General features: G+C 38.4%; 1 protein-coding gene across 1 annotated transcript in view; it reads left to right on the top strand.

Moving 5' to 3' along the window:
- The window catches only part of LOC126484271 (TIMELESS-interacting protein), a 60,239-nt gene extending 35,885 nt beyond the window's left edge, over nucleotides 1-24,354 (top strand). Inside the window, exons 5-6 of the mRNA XM_050107695.1 lie at nucleotides 21,711-21,932; nucleotides 24,013-24,354. Coding sequence (XP_049963652.1) covers nucleotides 21,711-21,932; nucleotides 24,013-24,288 — 498 coding nt within the window. The 3' untranslated portion in view covers nucleotides 24,289-24,354. The remainder of the gene's footprint in view (nucleotides 1-21,710; nucleotides 21,933-24,012) is intronic.
- The last annotated feature ends 305 nt before the right edge of the window (nucleotides 24,355-24,659 follow it).

The following is a 24,659-nucleotide window of genomic DNA, read 5'->3' as shown; positions in this document are numbered from 1 at the left end:
ACAAAGGGGGCTATACGAGCTGAGCAGAGTATAGCCGAACGAAAGAAAGCCAACCACTGTCTGATTATGTGGTTGATAGGGTTTGCGAATGATGAGTGTTGTTACGATTACCAGCGAAATCCATAGATTCAGACTACCAGAGTGCGAATAAACGACTAAGAGGAATAACAGGTAAGAAAGATTACGTATTATCTTCTCAATCTATCCAAGAAAATGAAATTTTGACATAAAATTTTTGGCCAGATCGCAATACTAGCAAGGGCCAGTTCTACAGTCTCCGGCTAGCAGCCGCTTTAAGGTCTATTCTGGAAGTAGCGTGGAAAACGCATTGTACGAACACGTAACAATGCCTAACCGGAGAATAATGGCGGGATAACTAAACTGGTGATTCTGGCAGAGTTAGTGAAGTTAAGTGGCAGGAATAGATACGGAATTAGTGATGACAACATTGTTTGTTAGAACGAGGAAGGAGAAGAAACGGGGACATCAAACAAATTATGGAAGAATAAGACGATTCCAAATTTCTATAAAAATTTCGCACTACTAATTTTCGATCTCATGCTTGAGAAACTGGAGGGTATGAATGAAGTGTAAAACTATTTCCTAACATAAAGCTTTTTGCTTGTAGTAGGCCTAATAGGCATTTGATATTGGTACTTTGTGAATTATAATCTGCCATGTTATAAAAACGACCATTTCTGCCAAAACGGTCTCGTTTATTGGGCGTGTGTTACAATTGCTGCAGTATTAAAACCCCTATTTTGTTTTATCTCGCAGACAGTGACAAAATATAGGTAATCAGGTCGAGAAACCACACCAGTCTTGGGTCTATTTGTAATTACAGCTTTTTTAGTATTAGACAACGACATTTCGATTTTTCATGTAGCAAAACGTTTGACAAACTTTGATAAGGTAACAGATCCTTTTGCAGAAAGGAAAGCACGCCATGTAAAGCTGTAGCAAGATTAGGCAGAAAAAAATCTAGGAGCTAAGGATTGAAGAAATGTGTACTGTCTTGTTTGTCTCTTCTCTTTACTCGCTTTATGTATCCTATACTTAATTTTATGTCACACAAAGCAGCAAGTTGTTAGCTAATAGGGAATAAAGTGTGCATATTTTCTGAAGTTTTTTTTTTCTTTTTTAAAAAAAGAAAAGAAAAAAAAAAAAGAGGGGCAGGATGTCAAACCGGCAGACTGGAAGCAGGAGAGGCACCATAGGACATTTTAATTTCCGCTGTCTTGAATATAGTTTGATGGAATCCAGTACAAAATATACATGTTTCAATTCCACAGACCGAAATACAGTGACATGCGATAGAAGAATGCTGTGTGAAGAGGTGTGGCGCTGCACTTTGGCACACTTAAGGTCAGATAACATGTCTTACAATTCCTCGGACACGTTTTATGTATCGGAGTCTTGAGAAAGATGTGCGCTACAAAATGAACGTATTTTTCAAAATTCGATTTTTTAAAATTTTTGGCGTCCTGTCTCAAACGCTCGAGGGACGCCACTATCTTCTATTGCCCCGGTTCGGAAATATCGTAGATACGGGTCTGATGCGCAGAGCAGTCTGAGTTATAATGAGGAAGCGGGTAGTCTCCACGTGACCCGTGGTTACATTCAGTGATTTTGCTGTTTCCTCTTTGTCTATTGCACTCACGTCAAATGAAATCAAAATTGATTTCTTTGGCCGGGAGCTGTCATGTGAATTAAAATACATTCACATAATTACGGATGGCTAAAATACGTTATTAGTTTCAGATTTTATTTTATTTCCACCTTTCTGACAGTCAATCATTAATTGCCATGCAGAACAATGAAGTTATTTTTATCGGTTTGCTGAAGAAATTTTCTTTTATTAATCTGTTCCGCTGAGGCAGTCAATATATTTGTAACAAAGGGTTTAATTTCAAACTATTGGCTAGTTTCAACTGTTCGGAGCATTTCAAGTGTACGTTTTCATCTCCTAGAACGTATGGCATTATGCCTTAACAAAGAACCAGACATGAGGTGTTATAACCAGGAATAACACAATAACCTCTTCAGTCTGGTTTATTAAATCACAAATCACTTTTTAACAGTTATGTTAGCCAAGCGTCTACCCAGGCTCACATTCAGAAGTAATGCAGAATTAAAGTTTGGTTATACCAATGTCCGAATGTGCATGGTGGGGTGCACGTCCCGTAATTATTCCCAAGTCCAGTGAAGTTCAGTCTCTCCAAGTGAAGTCTCAAGATTTTCCGCCGAGCAACCAGGTAACCTCGAGTGGTGCGGCGAGTCATCCACAAGCAGCTGGAACACTGCGTACTGCACTTCCCGATGAGATGAGAACTGTCGTTTGCGGCGGCGGCCGGGTTTATATAAGGCTTGCTAGTTAATGGAGCCGTCGGCTGGGGTCGCTGTTTTCCAGGGAAAACCAATTGCAATGTTTCCTGGCGTAGCCAATTGCTGTGTACTGACAAATGCGCGCGCGCGCGAAGGCGGCCAGCGATGGTAGCCGCAAGCCGCCTGGAGAAGTGCAGCCAGTGATGTATTTCTCGGCCACGTAAGGGAGCGTGCATGTGAAGACGGCCAGCGATGGAAGCAGCGGGCCGCCCAGAGAAGTGCGGCCAGCGATGTATTTGGCGGCTGTGTACTGGAGCGCGTTGTTCGGTGTTTGTTAGACGTTGTGTATACCACATGAGGTAACAAAGTACTGGTACCCAAGGAAATTTACATCCTTAAACAACGTTGAAAAGCTTAATATAATGTCGATGCCTACTTCACTGGGAATCTGGGACTCATTTAAAAATCAGCTCTTTGATGACGAGCTACTTAGAAGAATTTATAGCCCAGAAGATCACACTTTTATGTCGTTATTAAAAAATTTACTGGTACATTTGTGTGATATATCTTAAAATGTAATACGTGCATAAAAGCCCAACATTATATGTGAAAGCTTAGCTTCTCTTGCAGCGTATTGGCCTTAGAGATCAATATTATATGTGAAAGCTTTGTTTTTCTTGTAGCAACATTATATATATTAATTTAAACCATTAACTTTTCCTGTTCGTGTGTTCGCATTACTTAACAGTGATGTTGCTATTGGCTGACTACACCACGTATCCGCAGCTCTGAATATACGCTGTCATCGGCTGGCTAGATCACGTGACATGAACTATGACTGGCTTACAAATACGCATCGCAATTTCGATTTCAATGCTTCGCAAAGTAACATGCGGTGCTTGGTGGAATTGTGCAAACTAATTTTTAAGTCTTTTCTAAAGATGATGTTTGATTTTTCTCTACTCTTTTTTCAAATGCTCATTGTAAACAATCTGCATTGTCAATTTTGCAGTGGCACTTGTTTTGATAACAACAAATAAAAACTTTAAAGCAGTAGAATTGTTACTTACCAATAGTGCCACATAGTGTTACTTTGTGAAAACATAAGAGGCATAGCGTAACATAACATTTTATTTAAGTTATGTGTTGCACAGTATATTTAGGACCAGGACTGCAGCAGAAAATGTGTTTAATGTAGGTGGGAAAGTGGGACATGTGTGTTGAACATGGGGTTTCTGGGTGTGTGTGTGTGTGTGTGTGTGTGTGTGTGTGTGTGTGTGCGCGCATGTTGGTGGAATGACAGTGGGCGTGGCATTGCTACTGGGCGGGGCTACACTGGTGGTGACTTGCCACAGTTGCTGTTAATATTTTCTCTGTGCAGCAGATCACTACTAGTTAGTAATTTTTTTCCCAATAAGTTTCAGTGCACAAAGATGTTGCTTTTGGCAATGAGGTCAACAGCGAAGATTACTTGGTGCAGTAGTCATTAGTAATACTGCATCTGAGAAATGAGTATTAAATAACTTGGTAACAATAATGATGCAGAATTAAATGCGAGCCCATGACCCAGAGGGTCGATGATTCTGGTAACTATTGGCTGTTTGAGAGTCATCGGTTCCACATCATCACTTGCTGGCTAGCTGCAGTTATGTCGGCAGTGCGTGAAACACCAGTGTCGTCCACTGCTGTGGCAACTTTGTCACAGAGATAGATACCGCAAATGCTAGCCTTGGACAGCACATCTGGGAATCTCATTAGGTGAAACAAGAGATAAAAAAAAATAATCAACTTGCAAATAATTTTATCCGGTTTACAAGAGGAGTTGCATATTGAGTTAAACTGACAGTGTGATCTTGTAAGAAATTAGGTTTTATAATAGTCTAAGGAGGTAGGTCAGAATAGAAAACAAATGAAACCATTAAAATTAATTGAATAAAAGTTTACAGAAACAAATGAACAAATCTTAGACAGGCAGCTATGGTTAAATGTATCAGAGCAGGGTGGGTAATGATTCGGATATAACAGCTTCATCAGGCTCAACTTTCACAGCTGTTTAGGAGCGGGTAAATTAATTAATTACTCAAAAGATACAAGGAACAATAGATTCATTGATCAGTACACCACGGTTCACAGTTTAGGAAAAATGGAAGGGTAAGTACAAAAGCTTTGGGAGGAACTTAATAAAACCAAAGAGGAGTTAAGTAAATTGAAATTTAAAGAACTGCAACTACTGGAAGAATTTAATTTAGGTGGAGAAGACTTAAGATTTATTTACACTCAGGGGCTTGAGGTGGTTACAGTATTTCATCTAGAGAGCTTTAGAAGTACTAGTGGTGCAGTGTCCCTCCCATGTGGCCTTGTGTAGTATTACATGAACTTTTATTTAGTTAGTAAGAGTATACAAGTATTGTCTTTGCACTGATATTAATTTATATATTTATCTCAGGTGCTACAGCCATGTTTTTTCATTTATTTGGTCTGTAATGGAAAGAGGAATCCAGTATAATCAAAAAACAGTAGAGCCAGATTTTGAATCAAATGACTTAGTGTTAAGAGCCTCTCACTCAAGCTCAAATCTTAAATGACAAAATAAGATGACTTTTATAAAGTAGTGGGAATACAACACCCAAAAGCAGTATTCCTTGTAGACCCACTGACTGGAAAGGAAAAGCCTTCTGCAGTGTTGACACCATAAAGAAGTACGTCACATAAAAATGAAGTACTAGGGTAGGCGACCACTGTCCATCACATTCTGAGATTTTTCTCATACTCTACAGATGTTGCAAGTGTCTTTAACGCTTTCGCTGCTACAGATGTTCTCTCAGCATCTGTGATCAGGGCGGACTTTGTTATGGCTGTACTGTTCACCAAATACTGATGCCTGTGCTGAAGAGACGGCGTCCGGCTGATATGAAAAACTTACCATCTGATTTTTCGAAAACTATTAGTTAAAAAATTTGATTTTTGCACATCTTACAGTCTGATAATCTTCACTCAATAAAGAATTGAATTTCTTTGCATTATCCATCATGCTTATTTGCTGCACCAAAAGAAGTAAAATATTGGCACAAATGTTTAAAGATTTTGCAGAGGTAAAAATGCATTTTGTAAACTTTGTGTATGGTTGTTTTTTAGCTCATTGCAGTGAATGAAATGTAGATGAGATATAGAAATTTTATTTAAAGTTGAGAGCAGAATGATATCTCATTCCCTACTTGAGTTATTGGAACTTATATCTGACAGACAGGTGCACGTGACCTGCCCATTCACATCCAAGCGCATCGTGAATCGTGGTCATAACAATTGTCATATCACACAAACGATTTATGATATTGAAACGAGGTTTTTTGCAAGTGATAGCACACCGTGAGGCTAGTAAATACTCAAAAAATTTTTATTCACCAACATCTGGAAATAAGTCTTCCGCACCAGTTAGAAGTTGGTGGCTCAGGGCACATACTGACATCCATAGCATTTTAAGAAATTCAAACGGCATGTGTATGCAGATCCACAGCACCTGGGGAATGCCCACAGCAGTGAAAGGGTTAAGTTCAGTACAGATAGTGGCTCATGTAGAATTTGACAACCTCTTAATAGATTACTAATTGCTGTGAAGATCACTAGATGTTAGTCATGTAAGATTTGATGGCGAGAAGGATTGATAGGTCCTCAGACTTACATTAGGTGATGTGCTAACATTCAAATGATTAAATATGTTAGATTAAAGTACTAATACCTGTAACAGATGGTGCATAGAATTAGTAAACAGGAATAGTGGATAGAATGAATGTGATCAAAGAGGAGTGCAAGAGAATTTACTGGAAGCATGAGTTGAAGCATCTGAAACGTAATTTAAGCAACTTGAATAAGTCGAAAAAAGAGTTGAAGGTAGTAGGGAGGAGAGAATATTAGGCAGGACAGTGTACCCATTTATAAATTAGGGGAAAGTATGAGTGTACGATTGAACCAAAAGAAAGGATGACCCATACTAAAAGGAGAGTATAAAGAATGTATATTAAGACACTATCTATGTCAGGAGATTAGATAAGAATGTAGGAAGTCATGTATGGCCAGCGCCTACAACTCAGTTGACCGATTCCCAAGTTGCGAAGGATAAATGCATTTTACTGATTTTAGAAGTTTACTTGTAAGTGCGGACACTACGTGAATGGTATGAAGGAATGTGTCTGAGCTTTGTGTGTACTAGTAATAATGTCAGAAGAAGAATCTAGTAAATACGGCAGCATTTGGTTGCTGCTGTTTAGAAGTCTGTCACTCCTCAGGTGAGAAACAGAGTGAAGCTGGCATACAGCATAAGTGTTTGTACCAAAATACATGATGAGTGGTGCTAATTGAGGGCAAACTAAGAGGAATGCACCTTCATACATGTCTCAAGTTTTATATTTCTTTGTGGCCAAGCAGCGTTTAGTGTATTTGTAAAGAAATTTGGTACAAGGGTTATCAATGATTTTTGGTTTGTTTTTGAAAGCCATCATGGTTGGGTTAAATTTTAGAATAGCAAAGAAAGGTTATACATTCTCATAATTGTGGTAGTATGTTATATAAACTGAAAAAAGAAGTCTAAATAACTTAACTCATAGTGCTAAGAATTTTCTAACAAGATTTTTCCATATAATTTTTTTTAGTTGTGTAGATTTTATAACAGAGACAACAACATTCCTCTGAGGTGGATCATATATAACATAACACATTACTTTGTTAAAGTGATGTGTTGCACAGTGTATTTAGAACCGACAAACAGTGATTGTCGACTGTACAAGAAAATTTATTTTGTCTAGTTTGAAAAGTGGGGCACACATGTTGTGTGTGGGGTTTCTCGGTATGTGTGTGCTGATTGAATAGCAATGGAGACAGCGTCGCTACTGGATGGGGTTGGTCTGGCAGCAACTCGCATTCCGCCACACTTCTTGTTGTTAATGTGGTGTCACCGCCAGACACCACACTTGCTAGGTGGTAGCTTAAATCGGCCCGTCGGGTGGTGAAGAAGCCGTAAGACAGAGGACTGTAACGAACGTGGGACCACGACTCTGAACCGATCATTATCAGAACGCAACAACAAAACACCACGTCGAACAAAAAGTCTCTCCTTGTGAGCAAAAAATCTGCGAACCAACGGATCCTCGATCCGAGACTTTGACAAAGGCCATTGCGTAGCAACAAAACGCAAAATGTGTGCGAGGGCAGTTGACCGGGCCGCGTAGCGCGCCCGGCGGGCCGGTTAATGTGACACACGGCTGGCGAAGTTGCAAATGAGGCCTGTGCAAAGTCAAGCGTGTCCTGTCTATCCAATATGTCTATCACTTGTTGAAGGGAGGGATTAACTAGTTTCAAAATTTGCTCCCGTATACGAACATCAGAAACGTTCTGTGCAATTGCATCACGTACCATTGCATCTGAATAAGAAAGGCCACAGTCACATTCAAACGCACAATCCCTAGTAAGGCCTTGCAAAGTTGCAACCCACTCCCGATTAGTTTGACCGGCCGTACGTTTTGTACGAAAGAACGTATACCTTTTTGCAACGACATTTACTGTTTCTTTGAAATAGGCGTCCAATGCCGACAAAATTTCTTCGTATGACAGAGTTACTACGTCGCGTCAGGGAAACAATTTCACTATCACACGGTAGGTGGACACACCTACACACGAAAGCAAAAACGGCTGCCGCTCATTACCTTGAATTCTTGGTTGGTTGGTTGGTTGGTTGGTTTGGGGAAGGAGACCAGACAGCGTGGTCATCGGTCTCATCGGATTAGGGAAGGATTGGGAAGGAAGTCGGCCATGCCCTTTCAGAGGAACCATCCCAGCATTTGCCTGGAGTGATTTAGGGAAATCATGGAAAACCTAAATCAGGATGGCCGGACGCGGAATTGAACCAGGGAGGGGGGGGGGGGGGGGGGACAGAGAGAGCCCACCTTCCAGATAATATGTAGTATTACTCAGCACAACTGTCCTCGAGATACCCAGGAAACATTTCAGAGGTCACCAAGTTTGAGAAAGATGTAAGTCTCAGCAAAAACTGTGATATCTCTTTAAGTGATGATTGGGCATTGAGTGAAAGCACAGTTTCTCCAGAATGTGTTCTTGTTATCGTAAAAAGACTTGGATATATAGATTAGGAAGGTGAATATTGAACCAACACACAATTTTAGTGCTGTGGTCGTCAGTTCCATGTAGCTGGGCGTGCGGGTAGTGTTCAGCCATTACTTTAATGTACTGTACATTGTAAAATGCATCTCACACAGACAGATATTACAACGCAAGACAATACAACGTTTTATGTAAAATCAGAGACAGAATGCATACGTGCAGTTGCGAAAAACTAATGGAGAAAGATTGGTGCAACATTCCTTCCTGTGCAGAGTTGGAGTCACAATCTCAGAAAAGATTGCACAAGAGAAGCCTTATCCCAAGGATAATATTTTGTCCGTCCAAGTTGTGATATTACAAATATTACAATCAAAGCTGCAGAGTGTTCATTTAAATGTTCCTCGTTTGTTACAAATTTTGTGATTTATTGTTATTCATGGAGTCTTAATGACCGCAGTACATCAGTTACAGATGACCTGAAAAAATGTAAGAAGGGCGAATTTTTAATGGAAAACATTGACTGTACCATTTTAAAAGTGTTATTTATGCCTAGTTGCATCTTGCGTTAACATCTTTCGTAATAATCAGATTGGGTTAGATGGCTCTTACTTTATGAACAATCAACTGAGCTGATCATTTGATTTATAGTTCAGAAAATATATTGAACTATGCCATGCCTGGCAAAGCGTGGCTTGTTAGTGAGCCATTCACTTCCAACGGTGCTCTCCCCACCAAGTCAACACATGCGGTGCAGTCATGGGCCGTCACAGTCTACTGTTTGCTTGTTTGTCTTTGCTACTGGAAGATTTACTAACTTTACTTCCATTGCTTGCAACAGCGTGTTTGATATTTTTGATACCGTTAAAAATGTGATGAGAAAATTGGTGTTCTTTCAAAAATGCACTGTAGTTTGTATTGGTAGTGCACTAGCTATGGTTGGTTGCGAAAATGGCTTCATTGATCAGTTAAGAAAAAATAGAATAAATTGTCTAACTTCTCATTGAATTGTATGTATTCTGTGTATATACCCTACTATACATAAATACATACATACATATACGTATACATGTAATAATGGTGCAGGCCTAGAGGAATTCACTTGTCAGGAAGCACTGCATGGGTAAAGTTCCAGAATACTGTTGAAAATCTGTTGCTATCTCATCAAACAAGTTAAACAGATTTTTTAAAGTTGAGATGGAATATGAAGATCAACGTCCTAATTCCAAAATTAATTGACTGAGTGCAGAAAAATTTTTAGCTCTTCTTATTTCACTTAGAAAAGAACTTAACAAGTTTTTGAATAAAGAAGCAAAACCGGAAACTACAGAATTTGAAGATAGCATTTCTAACAGATTTTACAAATCTCTTAAATAATTTGAATTTGTGTTTGCAAGAATAGGAACACACACTTTCTGATGTGTGTCCAAATATTAATGAATTATGGTCTAAACTAAACAAACAGGTAAAAGATTTGCTATTTCCCAAGTTGGTATGAACTGAAACAAGAATACAAGAAAGTAAAATTTTCAAGATTTACTTTAATTGTTGATGAATTCTCTAAGAGTTTGACTGTCACTTTAAAGATTTTAAATCTTTACAATGGCTTTTAGAACACAATGGAAAATTAGTCTTGGAAGCCATCTTCAAGAAAAAGTGTGCAATTTACAGAATATCTGTTTAGCTGTCCAGAATGGAGAGAGTTTCTGCAGTTTTTGAAGTTTAGTCTCACGATCAGTACAGAAAACTTGCCGAGTTCACTTATAAAATAAAATTGTTTTTGGGATCAACATATATTTGTGAAAGTACATTAAATCCCAGCATAATGCTGTGAGCAATGAGTTGTTGGGTCACCAGCTTCAGAACACAGTTAGGTCAATGTTGCAGAAATTGTAAAGACAAAATTATATAAATTTAACGTATATATTTTAATATCTCATTAACGTAAGTAAATGTTTGACACACATGATGAAATAAAGTCAAAGATTTAATACTTTTTCTTGAGGCGTTTATATATAGGCAGTAGGTAGGCCTCACGATCCACGACGACAGTCAGTTGCCCTGCAGTTGACAGGTGTGGCTGTGGCTGCACCGTAGGGGTAGAGTTTGTGGGGGAAACTGCTCAAAGGAGGGAATGGCTCACAAGCCACTGTTTGCCAGCCCTGAACTTAAACAATAGAAGGCACAAGCAAGTAGTAAGATTGTGCCCATGATGACAGTAAAAGAATTTTTCACTTTCATTTAGATTATTGGAGTGAAATTGAAGATTAACTTTACTATTTAATGATTGTGGGTGCAGTGGACTTCAAGCCTGATGAGCAGCTTCTTTATTAGTGCAGCCAGTGAACATGTCTTAAAAACACAGTCTCGCAGTGGTACCATTCAGTAAAATGTGGTCTTTAACACAGCTGGAAGCCTAATAGTATTTTATTGGAGGGGGCAGACTTGTTCTTACAGATGAGCTCTTTGATAAATTTTTAGAAGAATTTTTGTCCTTGGTGCAAAGTTGTAGGACGTTCCAAAAGCACTAGACTAGACGAGATGTTACGGTGCTTTGATGATCCTGATGTGTGCTGAGTCCTCAAGTACTTGGGAAGTCCAACAACATAATTGGAATAAAGATGCTCTTTATCTAAAAAATCTGAGTATGTAAAAATAAAAATTAATGGATAGCAAATAGCCCAAATTAGGGAGCTGTTATGCAGTGCATGGTTATATACAGTTGAGCCCTGCATCCACATTGCAAACCTGCGTGAGTGGTGTTCGGTCTCCAGCACTCACTTTGCATGCAATGTGAAATCACGCAGCTGGCTGTTTCCTCACTCGCCATCAAGCGTGCATTCACTCGCTAACTGGCAACAGGCATGTGGCCGTGCCGTGCAGCTAAGGAAGTTTGGACACTACAGCTTCATCTAATGGGCCTAACAAGCATTGGAATACACTTAGAATTATAATTTCTTTTTAGCTGTTGAATTTCCATGTTTTCTACAGAGAATGTGGTGTGCCTCAGAGTCACCAAATGTTACCACTTTGACTGAGTATGATAACGTATAACAAAAATTAAATTGCTAATCAAATATTGAATGTAATTGAAGGTCATTGATGTAGTGTGGAACTGTAAATTTGCCCAAATGAATAGCTGATGAGATAATGCTCACATTTGGTCTGCAGCTAAAATCACATTGACGTTGAGAAATGCTTTAAATGGAACAAATGAAAAAGACCTGTGTGGAGGAGCACGACAACTAATTGTAATTGTCAACTTTGTTTACTATTAACAAAATACTTTAGTCCAGCTGCATTGTAGGCCCTTGTGAGTGTTTGTTCCCATGGCTCAGTGCAATATCTGTTTGTAAATAAGTTATTAATTGTTCGTACAGAAATGTCTTGGTGGCTCATTGCTTTGACTTCCAGACTGCAGAGCTAAAGGTTGGGGTTCGAGCCCCACCTTGATCCTCCTCCTCCTAGTTAAAATAATTACCCAAGTCTTATTGCCTTTTTTAATAATTAGTGTCGTGGTTATTAAAAATTAAAAATATTTTTAGTAATTAGTGTCATGATTGTCCGCAGCTCGTGGTCTTGCGGTAGCGTTCTCGCTTCCCACACACGGGATCCCGGGTTCGATTCCCAGCGGGGTCAGGGATTTTCCCTGCCTCGAGATGACTGGGTGGTGTTGTCGTCGTCGTCGTCATCATCATCATCATCACCTCATCCCCATTACGGTTGGAAGAAGGCAATGGCAAACCACCTCCACTAGGATCTTACCTAGTCTGCGGTGCGGGTCTCCCGCATTGTCCCCTATGCTCCTCAGAGTATGGGACCCCATCACCATCATCAGAGTCATGGTTATATTAGTTTGACAGGTACATCTTATAGCCCCATCTGTATCCGTCGTGGAAAAATTTTTGTTTAAACAAATGGCTCATTTGAGGAATGAAAACGACAAAGTATGAAATAAAAAAAATAAATAGAATCATTTTTCATTTTCCAAATACATAGTATGTGATTCTAAGGATTTAAAAAAATATATAAAATGCTTTTTGGAGGGAAAAAATGGATTTCAAATGCAAAATAAAAATAGGTATTTTACATACTGTATTTGCATTTCAAATGCCTGTATTTCACATAATGCAAATCTCTGCATGACTAATAAAGCACTGCAAATGTTCAGGGCCAATTGAGTGCAGCTTTACCATGTAATAAATGTAACATAAAAAATGCTTCGTAGTTGGACTACCTTAACAATTACACTACAGATCTGACTCAATTCAACTGAGTCTGCATTTGCCTGTAACTCTCCTGCCCCCTCATCCCTGCTAATATGGAAGTACTCTACATAACTTGCCAAAGATGAGAATACAGCTAACAGAAACTCGTAATTTGCAATACCTTCTCCCAATCCAACACACATCTGTGCACTTCTATAAAGCTTCGAGATTGAAAAATCTTGGAACAGACGGTGTGTTTATGTACATAAAAGAATTCATCGTATTGCAGCACCGTGCCATCTTTTTTATTGAATATGTGTCGAGAGATGATTGGAAGTTTTTTGTACGCCAACTACAGTTACTGCAGCAGTGTCTTACCCACTATTCAAAACCAAATAGTTCACTTACTGTTCAAGCCCAGGGGAGGCTTACAACAAACTGCTAACACACAATAACCCAAAGAAATGCCGAAGAAATTGGGCCACAAATCTCAAAAATGACGTTATGAAGTAAAAAGAAAATTTATTTCAAATGTGATGGAGATATGAAGCTGATGTGGAATTACAATGAAGTTATTGCCAAAAACTACGGTGGAATTGATAATTTCTCAATTTTTCTGAAGAATACTATATCTTTAACCTGGAATAAAGATGATTTCAAAAAATATCACCACCCAATATCCTGTTTGCATCTGTTGAATGTATTTTCTTTAGTGTGTTACAGTGACAAAACTTTAAAACCAAATAAACTTTCTGATGAGATGTTTGGAAAAAAAAGAGTTGTTCTAAAAATGATTTTAAAATCAATAAAAAGTACATTTGTGTAATAAGTGATAAAGAATTGGAGCAGTAAATCTTATTCATAATACTTTTTATTTACTGATGATGAATAAACATTTTTATCCAAATAAATATACTTGTAGTCTCTGTTTGTCATTCAAATAAATTATGCGCATGGGAACTGTGTCATGCATGTGCACACTGCAGATTTGCAGACTGTATGTGAGTGAGTACAGCAAGCACAAGGTGTACACGTGGCTGTAGACAAGTGCTCACTCAGATATGCCATTTGGCGAAGGAGCATCAATGCTCTTTGACAACATCCCTCACCCTGTGCAAAGTGTATTTGTGCTCTCTCTCTCTCTCTCTCTCTCTCTCTCTCTCTCTCTCTCTCTCTCTCACACACACACACACACACACACACACACACAGCCACGTGCAGACCACTTTTGCATGAGGCGTGTGCCTGCAGTGCTCTGATATACAGTTGAGTTTTCTCATGTTGAAAATAGCCTGACAGTGCGGAAGAATGAATGGCTGAATATACCTGTGAAGCCATGTGCATGGCTGCCTCATTCCTCCATTTCGTCACTCAGTCTGGATGCAGTGATCGGGATGGGATATAGATGTGTAGTACACTTGACAAACAGGCAGGACACACCACCATGCAATTCTTGTGGCATATGATCCCCTATAAATTTTTTTAGGGGAATTGTTTTGCATGTGGATAAGAGTTTAAGAATTGAATTACTAAAATTTTCCATACAAATGTGAAAAGTGTGCAAGTTGAAATACTATGAAGAGTCTCATCTCCTTCCTGGTCAGCTTTTCCTCTGCTGGAAGGTGAAAGTTGATGCCCTGTACTGGCTCTCTCAAAGATTGCCTTCACTGCACGGTTTCAAAGTATAATGGCCATTTTCCAAGGCCGCATTATTTCTAGTGAAAAAACCTCACATATACACATGAAGTTACTGATCAGTTCCAGATACAGCCCGTGTCACATAGGATGGCGCTTCTGCTCGTAGAGGCAAAAGCGGTAAGAAAGTGTGGAGAGTTGAAAACTGCGCGTGCGCAGCAGCAGAGAGTGGGCAAACTATGCCTATGTTGCCGAATTGGATTGCTGCGGACAACAGTCAGGCTCATTTGCCTAAGGTACATCGTATTATACATTCAAAGAGGAATTAGTAAATATTCCTATGAGAGGAATAGTAAATATTAAAACCAAATTTGATCAATTGTCATGAGAGAAACATTAATTCATGTCCTGTGGACGTTTGCTTCCACTGCATCATAGATGTACTCTGCGTGGCGTCGGGAGGCGAGAACAACTGACGCAGCTTTGTGAAAACGTAAAGTACAATTTTTCTCAAAATGATGATTGTCTAATGACAAGATCATTGAAAGTGCTTGCAATAATCATCATTTATTGCAATTTGAACTGTATTATAAGTAAAAATTTAATACATAATTCATAACTTAAACAAACCGAAATCATTATATTTGCTTGAGAACTGCTTCTACTCAATAGAATTTTTAAAAATATTCAAGGTGTGTGTGTGTGTGTGTGTGTGTGTGTGTGTGTGTGTGTGTGTGTGTGTGTGTGGATGTGTTTGACTATAGTTAATGGTAGAAAATACTAGTGTAAAGGATTATCGTAGAAATAGTCAGTAAGTTGTCATATTTTTCACTGTTAACAGGCATTATGAGTGTAAACTAACTCGTTCGAAATTATAGTGACAGACCGCATTTATAATCCATTGAACAAGCAAACAATTAACCATCATTCGCAGGTAACTCCAGAGAATGCTGATGGATAACATCGAAAACCACTGAAATCTCTACAAGTAATAGTTCTGTTATTTTAGGGCCTTATCCAGTTTGTGCCTTGAAAATAACAGGGGTTTACATGTGGAAATATTGGTCTTCTGACAAATTATCCAGCTGCATTCTCGCTTGTTATTAGAACATCAACATTCTCCTTGGACAATATGTTGAACATTATAGTCTGTTTAATTCAAAGGATACAAAGTTCTAATAAAAAGGCTAGGAAGTTCTCATTATTATGTATGCAACTGATATCTTGACAAACACAGTTTTCAAACGATGAGTCTTTAAAACTAAGAAATATTATTACTTTGTTCCAAAGTCTACATCATAATACCATTGTCACTTCTATTTGAATCTATTTCCGAACAGTCTGATTGTAAATTTACAATGATAGGTTCAGGGCTTATATCCATCATCACTTTCCAATCAAATTCTTCTTTCTGAAGCTTTTTAACCATGCCTCACAGACTGTGCTAACACTACATGTGGGATGTTGTCTGTTGCCTCATGCACAAGCGACTCATGTATGCTATCTTGAAATTATTATTATTATTATTAAATTTTTTTTAACCACGTAGCCTTAACACTTTGCCCAAATTAATTCCATGGGGCCACACTGACAGTGACACATGGGTAAATTCAAAACTGTGTGACCCCATTCACGTGCAAGGAAGTCGAGTTTGTACTTTCCTGTCGTGTGACTTGCATTAATTAATGAGGTACTGGAGATCGGCACGAGTCGGTTTATACTGTGCTTAATATTTTTATTTTTAAGCCAGGGAAGAGTATCCGTTTTTCTGGTGTGTTCTCTGTAACAGTTGAATTATAACTGGCAATGACGGACTTCGATGCAAGGTGTGACAAGAATTGTGAATCACGTCACAAAACTGACAGCATTCATTTGCGAATGGTAGTCACTGCTGTTTTCTTACACGTAAATACAAGTTTATTCTCAGAAACAAAACGAGGAGTCAGCATGCAGAATAATTATCCGAGAGCCTATTCGTGTGAAAACTTTTAAACCACTGGTACAGTCACTCATTTTCCAGCAGGTCTTCCTGGAATGATTCTAATTGACCTTTGTTTCATCAAGATAACACACTGTTGAACTACACCTTTCTCTTGTATCATAAATCTTTATATGGGATGCAGTTTGTGCTGCAACTGTGTCACTTCTTTGAATTAAAAACTGTCTTCTTAACGTATTTAACCAACATCTTTTAAAATTCTTTACATTGACAAAGCACTTACCGTTGAAGCCAGTTTTCTCCTGCATAACTGTTACACGTTTTTGTGATTTTGGGCATTCATCATTAATATGGAGCACTTGAAAACATGGTTGTTAAAACCATCCATTTGTGTTACAGGTTCCTTGCAATTTCGAAACTTAACTTTTCTATGGTTCCTACAGCTCTGACACATTCGTTTACAGTTCTCTTTACAGTTCTTTTACCACCTGTTTCTGTAGTCCGTTCTTGTGTACTCAGATGTCCTTGTATCCTCAGATGTCAACAGTAGGAGACCTGCTTTAAAGTTCACATTTGAAAAAGTTATAAATGTGGCAAATAATCCCCCACGCCTGCTTGTGAAGCATTTCAGATTTATTGCCCATCACCTAATTTTTTTTTCGAATCTCGCTTAAACATTTACAGATACACATTCACAGTTATACTGCTACAGGAGGGGGAGGCTGACAGTTGAATGACTAATTCGATTGTCGTGAAGTATGGTAACAGTGCTGCATGTAGGAATGAGATTCTCACTGTCCAGCTGTAACTCGCTGCTAGCTGCCCAGAAGAAGAATTAATATTATTAGCTGATGGTGGGTAGTGGAGGGGGTTGCGCAGAATGGCTGAAAATTGGGCCGCCTTCTTACATGACACAAACTTTAGTAGCATCAAAACACCCTCTATCAAGTAGAACCTTCACATTGTTCTCATTCTGCCCTCTTCTGTTCAGTGTGAAATTCATTCATAATGGTTATTTGCTTTTACTTCTTATCAGCAAAAATTAATTTGTTTCCCATGTTCAGTTTTTCTCCCTGTTTAGTTTTGTACTGTATATTGCATGTCTATTTCAAATATGCTTTTTTTCTGTTTCAAGTAAATTGAGTTTATCACAGTGCAGTTGTCATATTCTTGGTCACTATTTGCCACATCATTTATTAGATCTGTCACATTAGATTTGAAGCTTAACTAAAAATGTTGTATGTTTCATATTAAGAAAATATTAGAATTGGCTATTAGATTAAAGTACACTTCTACCTCAAGCTTACGAATTGTGTCCGGAAAATGAAGCAAACATCAATTAAAAAAAAAAAAAGGGGACGCAGATCATTGTGACTGTTTAGATTATGTGGGGTGGGGCTATAGGATCTCAGTCTCTGCGTGTTCCTGTTTAATGCCTGTGTCACAAAACACAATGGAATAATCACTAGAACAACCTTAAGCAATGAAGTTTTGTTTGAAATTGAACAGATCTCTTGTGAAGAACCAGCCTATGGAAGAGTTTTTAGCAAACAGAACACAGCATGTTGTTATCAATGGAGAGATGTCTACAGACGTTAAAGTAACCTCTGGCGTGCCACAGGGGAGTGTTATGGGACCATTGCTTTTCACAATATATATATAAATGACCTAGTAGATAGTGTCGGAAGTTCCATGCGGCTTTTCGCGGATGATGCTGTAGTATACAGAGAAGTTGCAGCATTAGAAAATTGTAGCGAAATGCTGGAAGATCTGCAGCGGATAGGCACTTGGTGCAGGGAGTGGCAACTGACCCTTAACATAGACAAATGTAATGTATTGCGAATACATAGAAAGAAGGATCCTTTATTGTATGATTATATGATAGCGGAACAAACACTGGTAGCAGTTACTTCTGTAAAATATCTGGGAGTGTGTGTGCGGAATGATTTGAAGTGGAATGATCATATAAAATTAATTGTTGGTAAGGCGGGTACCAGGTTGAGATTCATTGGGAGAGTCCTTAGAAAATGTAGTCCATCAACAAAGGAGGTGGCTTACAAAACACTCGTTCGATCTATACTTGAGTATTGCTCATCAGTGTGGGATCCGTACCAGATCGGGTTGACGGAGGAGATAGAGAAGATCCAAAGAAGAGCGGCGCGTTTCGTCACAGGGTTATTTGGTAACCGTGATAGCGTTACAGAGATATTTAACAAACTCAAGTGGCAGACTCTGCAAGAGAGGCGCTCTGCACCGTGGTGTAGCTTGCTCGCCAGGTTTCGAGAGGGTGCGTTTCTGGATGAGGTATCGAATATATTGCTTCCCCCTACTTATACCTCCCGAGGAGATCACGAATGTAAAATTAGAGAGATTAGAGCGCACACGGAGGCTTTCAGACAGTTGTTCTTCCCGCGAACCATACACGACTGGAACAGGAAAGGGAGGTAATGACAGTGGCACATAAAGTGCCCTCCGCCACACACCGTTGGGTGGCTTGCGGAGTATAAATGTAGATGTGTAGATAATTGTTTTTGCAAGCTCACTGGGACAGTGCTGTATCATATTTGCAAGTTTCTGGTTGGTTCAAAGTGTTTCAGGAAAAGGTGATCGACAAACCACGTGCTGTGGCCATTGACCGGCACAACCGATAACAATTTGGCCCATGTACACAATCTGTTAAATTCTGACCATTGATTGAGTGTCTTGATGATTGCAAAAACTTGCAACCTTCCAAAAGGTGATCGACAAAACACGTGCTGTGGCCATTGACTGGCACAACCGATAACAATTTGGCCCATGTACGCAATCTGTTAAATTCTGACCATTGATTGAGTGTCTTGATGATTGCAAAAACTTGCAACCTTCCTGAAACAATTGTGCATGAATTGTAAATGAGGAAGGTGTGTGCCAAGCTTTTACAGACAATTAGAAGAATCACCGGGTGACTATCACGACTGAACTCCTCGAACACATGACAATTGAACCTTCTTTTTGGACTATGTCAAAGTTGCTAATAGTACATCTTGGGATCCCCAGAACTGGAAAAAGCAAGAATGAGCACATCAAAAGTGAAAACTATGTTGATTGTCTTCTTTTTTGACACCAAAAGTTTGGTCCACAGAGAGTTAATTCCTTAAGGTCAAACTGTGAATGTGCCTACTACTTTGATGTGCTGGGACAACTGCGAATAAGGGTAATCCGAGTGAGAAAGCAGATTGCCAGTACGTGGGAGCTCCATCATGACAACGTTTCAAGCCACACCGCTCTGAGCGTCCATGAGTACCTGGCGAAGCACAACTTGGCATCCAAAGCTACTGCAACACCTCCACAGTCTTGATGTTGCTCCAGCCGATTCCTTTCTCTTCCCGAGGATCAAGACCGGCCTGAAAGGAATCCGTTTTGAGTAGATTAAGGCCTTCCAAGACACCATATCGAGAGCCTTTCTGAAGTCCCCATTGAAGTCTTCCAGGATGTATACAGTGTCTGGCAGAGCTGCTGGAAAAATTGAGTGGATGCCAAAGGGAACTAATTAGAACAATATTGTAATGATATCTACAGTAAATCAATTGGTTAAAAAACGCAGTAATTTTCACACACATCTAGTACAAACTTGTGTGTTGAATTGATTATGAACAGATTGTACACTTGTTTACAAATGCTATTTTTAATCAAGCAAAAAGAAGAAATAGAAAGAAGAGAAAGTTGTCAATCACTGTAAATAACTACGAAGGTGTATAACAAGACTACAGCTCTTTGTGGAGGAAAGTTATACTCATCGTTTTGAACGGATGTGATTAAAGGAACTTGAAAGAAGTGTGTAAGACCCATATTTCCTCACTTATGAGTATTTTTGCACTTTTGCAGCATTTAAATGCCGTTTTGTGGATAGAATACACAGATACGTTGAAGAATGTCACAAACACACACTAAAGTCAGAACAAATGAATTGGTGCAGTGGTAATCCTCTGACTTGACACTCAAGAAAAGCAGGACATTTAGCTTTAAATTTTTCATGGTTACACTAAATCATTTTAGGAAAATGCTAGGATGGTGCCTTTGAAAAAGGACGCTGACAATACCGTTCCCCGTTCATGTCTAATTTGTGCTTGTACTCCATTTCCAGTGAACTCATCATTGGTGAAATATTAAACCTTGAGCCCCTTTAGCTATCTCAACCACATCAAATATGCAACAGAGTATCATTTCAAGACAATGGTGACAGTTCATAGGCCCAAGAAATGTCCTAAAGCAAAAGCAAGGTCGACCAAGAGGAGTTAGTCCATAACAGAGCTTACATGTTGCTTAAGTTACACAGCAAAATCAAAGAAAATCCACAAGGTAATTGTCTGCTAAGATTATAGCTGTGAAACAGTCTATTGCTTTTACAATTATTTGAACATCATGGAAAGAAACCAGTTTAGTTGTGGTGGGGTTATGGTATGAGAGAATAGGTGTATCAAGTTTTATATCTTAGTTTGTTGCCAGAGGAATATTGTCGGGCATATTTAATCCAGACTACCTGTTCAAGATGTCTACATGAGTTGTTGTGTTCAGGTAGATGTGTATCTTTTCAGTGAAAAAAATCAGCTCTTCTCTAGGGTGGGAATTGACTGCCAATACAGCTGTTAAACTACCATGTAGATAGCATGCCATGTCACTGCCCAGTAGTTTGTTGGACAATATGGCATGACCATATCCTGCTATTTTTTAAATAAGTATCTTCATTTTGAGAACCCTTCTGATTAAATATTTTAGATTTTGTTGTAGGCAGAGTATTTTGTGATTAATATTTACCTTGTTATGTAGCCCTTCAATATCTTCATGAAATACAATTTACTTATTGTCCTTTGCTTTTGGACACTAGTGTATGTGTGGTCAAGAAGTAAAATGTTGCATTCAGAACCTATACTTCAATGCTAGGGCCCCTTGTGTAAACTTCAATTTTTTTTGAGAAAAAAAAGGAGGGAGGTGGCAGCCTTAAGTAGTATTCCGAATCACAAGATGTGGTCATGCTACTGGTAGAGTTATTGTAAGCTTCACTCATATTCATTTTCCTTAAGAAAGCAGCTAGTATTGAGGATGGAAGAAAAAGTTAAAATACTTCCTAGACGTTCCATGGTGTTCAAACTAGGTTTATTGCTCCATAATTATTGTCACCACTTTATTGTGGGAACAAGTGTGTGTAGATCACGTCAAGAGCTTGTGATACTGTATGAAAATTATAAAACGAGAAACATTCAGTCAGCTCTTTGTGTTTAAATCTGGGGAAAGCTGCCGATTTAAATAGCTTCAAGTTTGGTGGTTTGATGTGTGTTGAATGAGTATTGCAAAAACAACAAGGTTCGTAGGGTGTTTGCAAGATGTCAATTATTTATTATAAAGACTACAATTATTAGCAGATACTAGATGCCACAGTGTCTCTCTAAAATTAAGTGCTGTTTGTCTGTTGCCTACAAAGTGACTGTATGACTAATTACTGAAATCTCATTTTGCAGACGTATGTGAAGAGAATTAGGATGGGTCTTGTCAATGAGGTTGAACCAGCCTCACTTTGTGATGAGGTTAACGAAAAGGAAGAGCAGATTGATGAACCAATTGATGCTTTTGATGCTCTTATTGGTCAGCAATTATCTTTAAGTCATTTGTCTCAGGCTCACATGGCACATCAGAATGCTTCACATTCTTCAGCACAGCTTCAGACGCAGTCAGTAGTCAAGGTAATTACTCACTAAACTTCTGTGGTCTGGAAACTTTCTTTGCACTGCCATGCTTTCACTGCAAATGATTAGCTGGGTGGAGTAATAATTGGAGTGCAAAATTTGTTATTTTCCTCCACTCCCACCTAAAATTATAACATAGTTTATGTAAACAACAAACTGGTATATCTTTAAATATTGGCATATTAACTCTAAACTATGAAATGCATAAAAGATTCCACACTGGTGAGAAGGTTAGTTCCTGTGATCTATATCACAGAGCTTAAAAGTACACATGCAACTCTTGATTCTAATTTTTAGTGCCCTAACTCTTTCATTGACATCTTCCAACACTACTAACTTCGCATCTCATCTGTCTGGTACAGGAAGTTGCCTTTGTTTCTGTTATTAGCCTTTGTTTCTGTTATTATGTTTTGTTTGTCATTTATTCCACCTTAACCAGTATGAAAGAAGCAGTCATTTCTAGCTTTATTAATTTCTTTGTGGTGTATGTACATTGTTCATTTGAAAACAGCTACTTTTAAGTTATGTTACAGTAATGCATTATATAAAGTAATGCATAATATTGGTACATGACATTTAGATGCCCATATAATGAAGCATTTTTACTAGTGAATAACAAGTGTTTTATCAGATTAAAGAAAATAATGTCACACGGTATATACAGGGTGTCCCAGCTATCTTGTCCACCCAAAATATCTCTGGAACAATAACAGCTATTGGAAAACGACTTTCACCGGTATCAATGTAGGGTTGGGGCCCATGAGTGTACATATTTGGAAACATTGTAAAACGAAAGCATATGTGTTTTTTAATACAAACTTATGTTTTTTTTAAATGGACCTCCTATATTTTTTCTTCAGCAATCCATAGCATGACAAAGCACATACACAATGGCGTTGATTGCATCGCAATATTCCCATTACATCCCGAGATATTGAGACGCGAAGTTGACGCCTGAAATACCCGACATGCGCTGCTAGCACACATCCTGAGGCTCAGGCGTGAACCCCATGCTGCCCGTAATCGCGATGTGATTGACATGTCACACATATTTATCAAGAGGTCCGAAACAATGGTAAAACTTTTAGTACACTTGCTCGTTTCACTAAAACTATCAACATGAATTTTACTGTTACGAGTGAATGATTAACTGTCACTTGCACTAGATCTACAGTAAAGTCTTTTTACCTATTTGATCCTCTGCTGCCTTCACTATTTCATCCCTCAAAGCTACCCATTCTTCTTCTACTGTATTTCTTTCCCCCATTCCTGTCAATTGTTCCCTTATGCTCTCCCTGAAACTCTGTACAACCTCTGTTTCTTTCAGTTTATCCAGATTGTTTCATATGATGACATTATCATCATACCTAAGACGGATGTAAGTGTGCTATATGAAGGAAATAGTTGAAATAGGCAGTAGTGGGTATGAGAGTGGTGGGGCAATGAAGAAAAGAAGTCACCTAGAGCCTGTTTTGCTGTAGCTTCTGAAGAACATGATACTGTTGTAAGCTTCTTTCTTCGGTGGTTCTTGTAGCATCACCTCCCTGGTGTGAGAACTGTCAGTATGTTATACTTTGAGGTAGATGTAAACTACTGCTTTTTTCCCAAAAAAAATCAAAGACATTATTTAAGTAGTTGTCTTTAACATTCGTCATCATCATATTTAACGTGTGCCAGAGATCTGCTTCTCTATGAATTATTCAATTAAATTAGGATCATATGCTATAGTTTAAACTTCCAGCACGGGCTACTGCTGTGATTACAGATTACTTTTACGACTTAATAATTATCAAAGTAAGTTTCTGGGTCACTCCTTCAATGTAATCTAGTCAAACTCAAATTTAAGGAGGAGAAAAAAAGTGTTGGGTTCCCAGGTATTTGCTAAAGAGGAGTTTTAGTGGACGACCACTACAATGCTCCAAAGATAAAATCTGTTGGATAATGGTATGAAGTGTCAATTTATGTGGTTAGATTGTTACAGTTCACTATAAAGTATTGGTTGTTGTGTCCTTTTTGTCGTGCAGAAGTAGTTTACAAATGTTATGTTGTAATTGTTGTTCATTTTTAATGTTTACAGACACTTACAGAAGAACAAAAAGAACGTATGCGACGTAATAGACTTATCGCAGAACAGAGAAAATTAGAGAGACTTAAGGCACAACAGATGGCCAGCGTAAATGAAATACCAAAAGCTACACAGGATTATAACTCTTCCTCAAATGATGATTTGAATCCACAAAATACAAATGATGCAGTGATTTCTACTGAGACTGAAACAAGTGCAGCAAGTCAAAACAGTGCTAATATTAATCAATCAGACAACATGATGGAACTGGATTTGCAATCGAGTTAATTTATCTGCTTATTTTATAACTAAAACTCATAAGGAACAAATACAATTATTTTTGCATAATGCGTAAAAAAATCCTTGTGTTTCTTTTATTATTATTATTATTATTTTATTTCCAACACTGGCGTTTATTCTTGGCTAAATTAACAGTTATGTTTCAATTTATGCAGTGTTGCAATCTACAACAAACAAAACTTTATGGACATTACTTTCCTTTAATCCAGTCAGTACCTCAACCATAGGTTTTCATTGAATGACAGCAATTTGCTTTTTTTCCTAAAGTGGTTATAAATATAAGGAAAAATCATTTAATATAATTCCTTTTGGTTTGTGGGGAAACGTCACAAACCTTAAATACAGAGGAGAACAAATAT

Source organism: Schistocerca serialis, chromosome 6, assembly GCF_023864345.2.
Source record: "Schistocerca serialis cubense isolate TAMUIC-IGC-003099 chromosome 6, iqSchSeri2.2, whole genome shotgun sequence".
Classification (NCBI taxonomy): domain Eukaryota; kingdom Metazoa; phylum Arthropoda; class Insecta; order Orthoptera; family Acrididae; genus Schistocerca; species Schistocerca serialis.
Note: the sequence above shows the minus strand (reverse complement) of the source record. Positions and strands in the feature narration are given on the sequence as shown.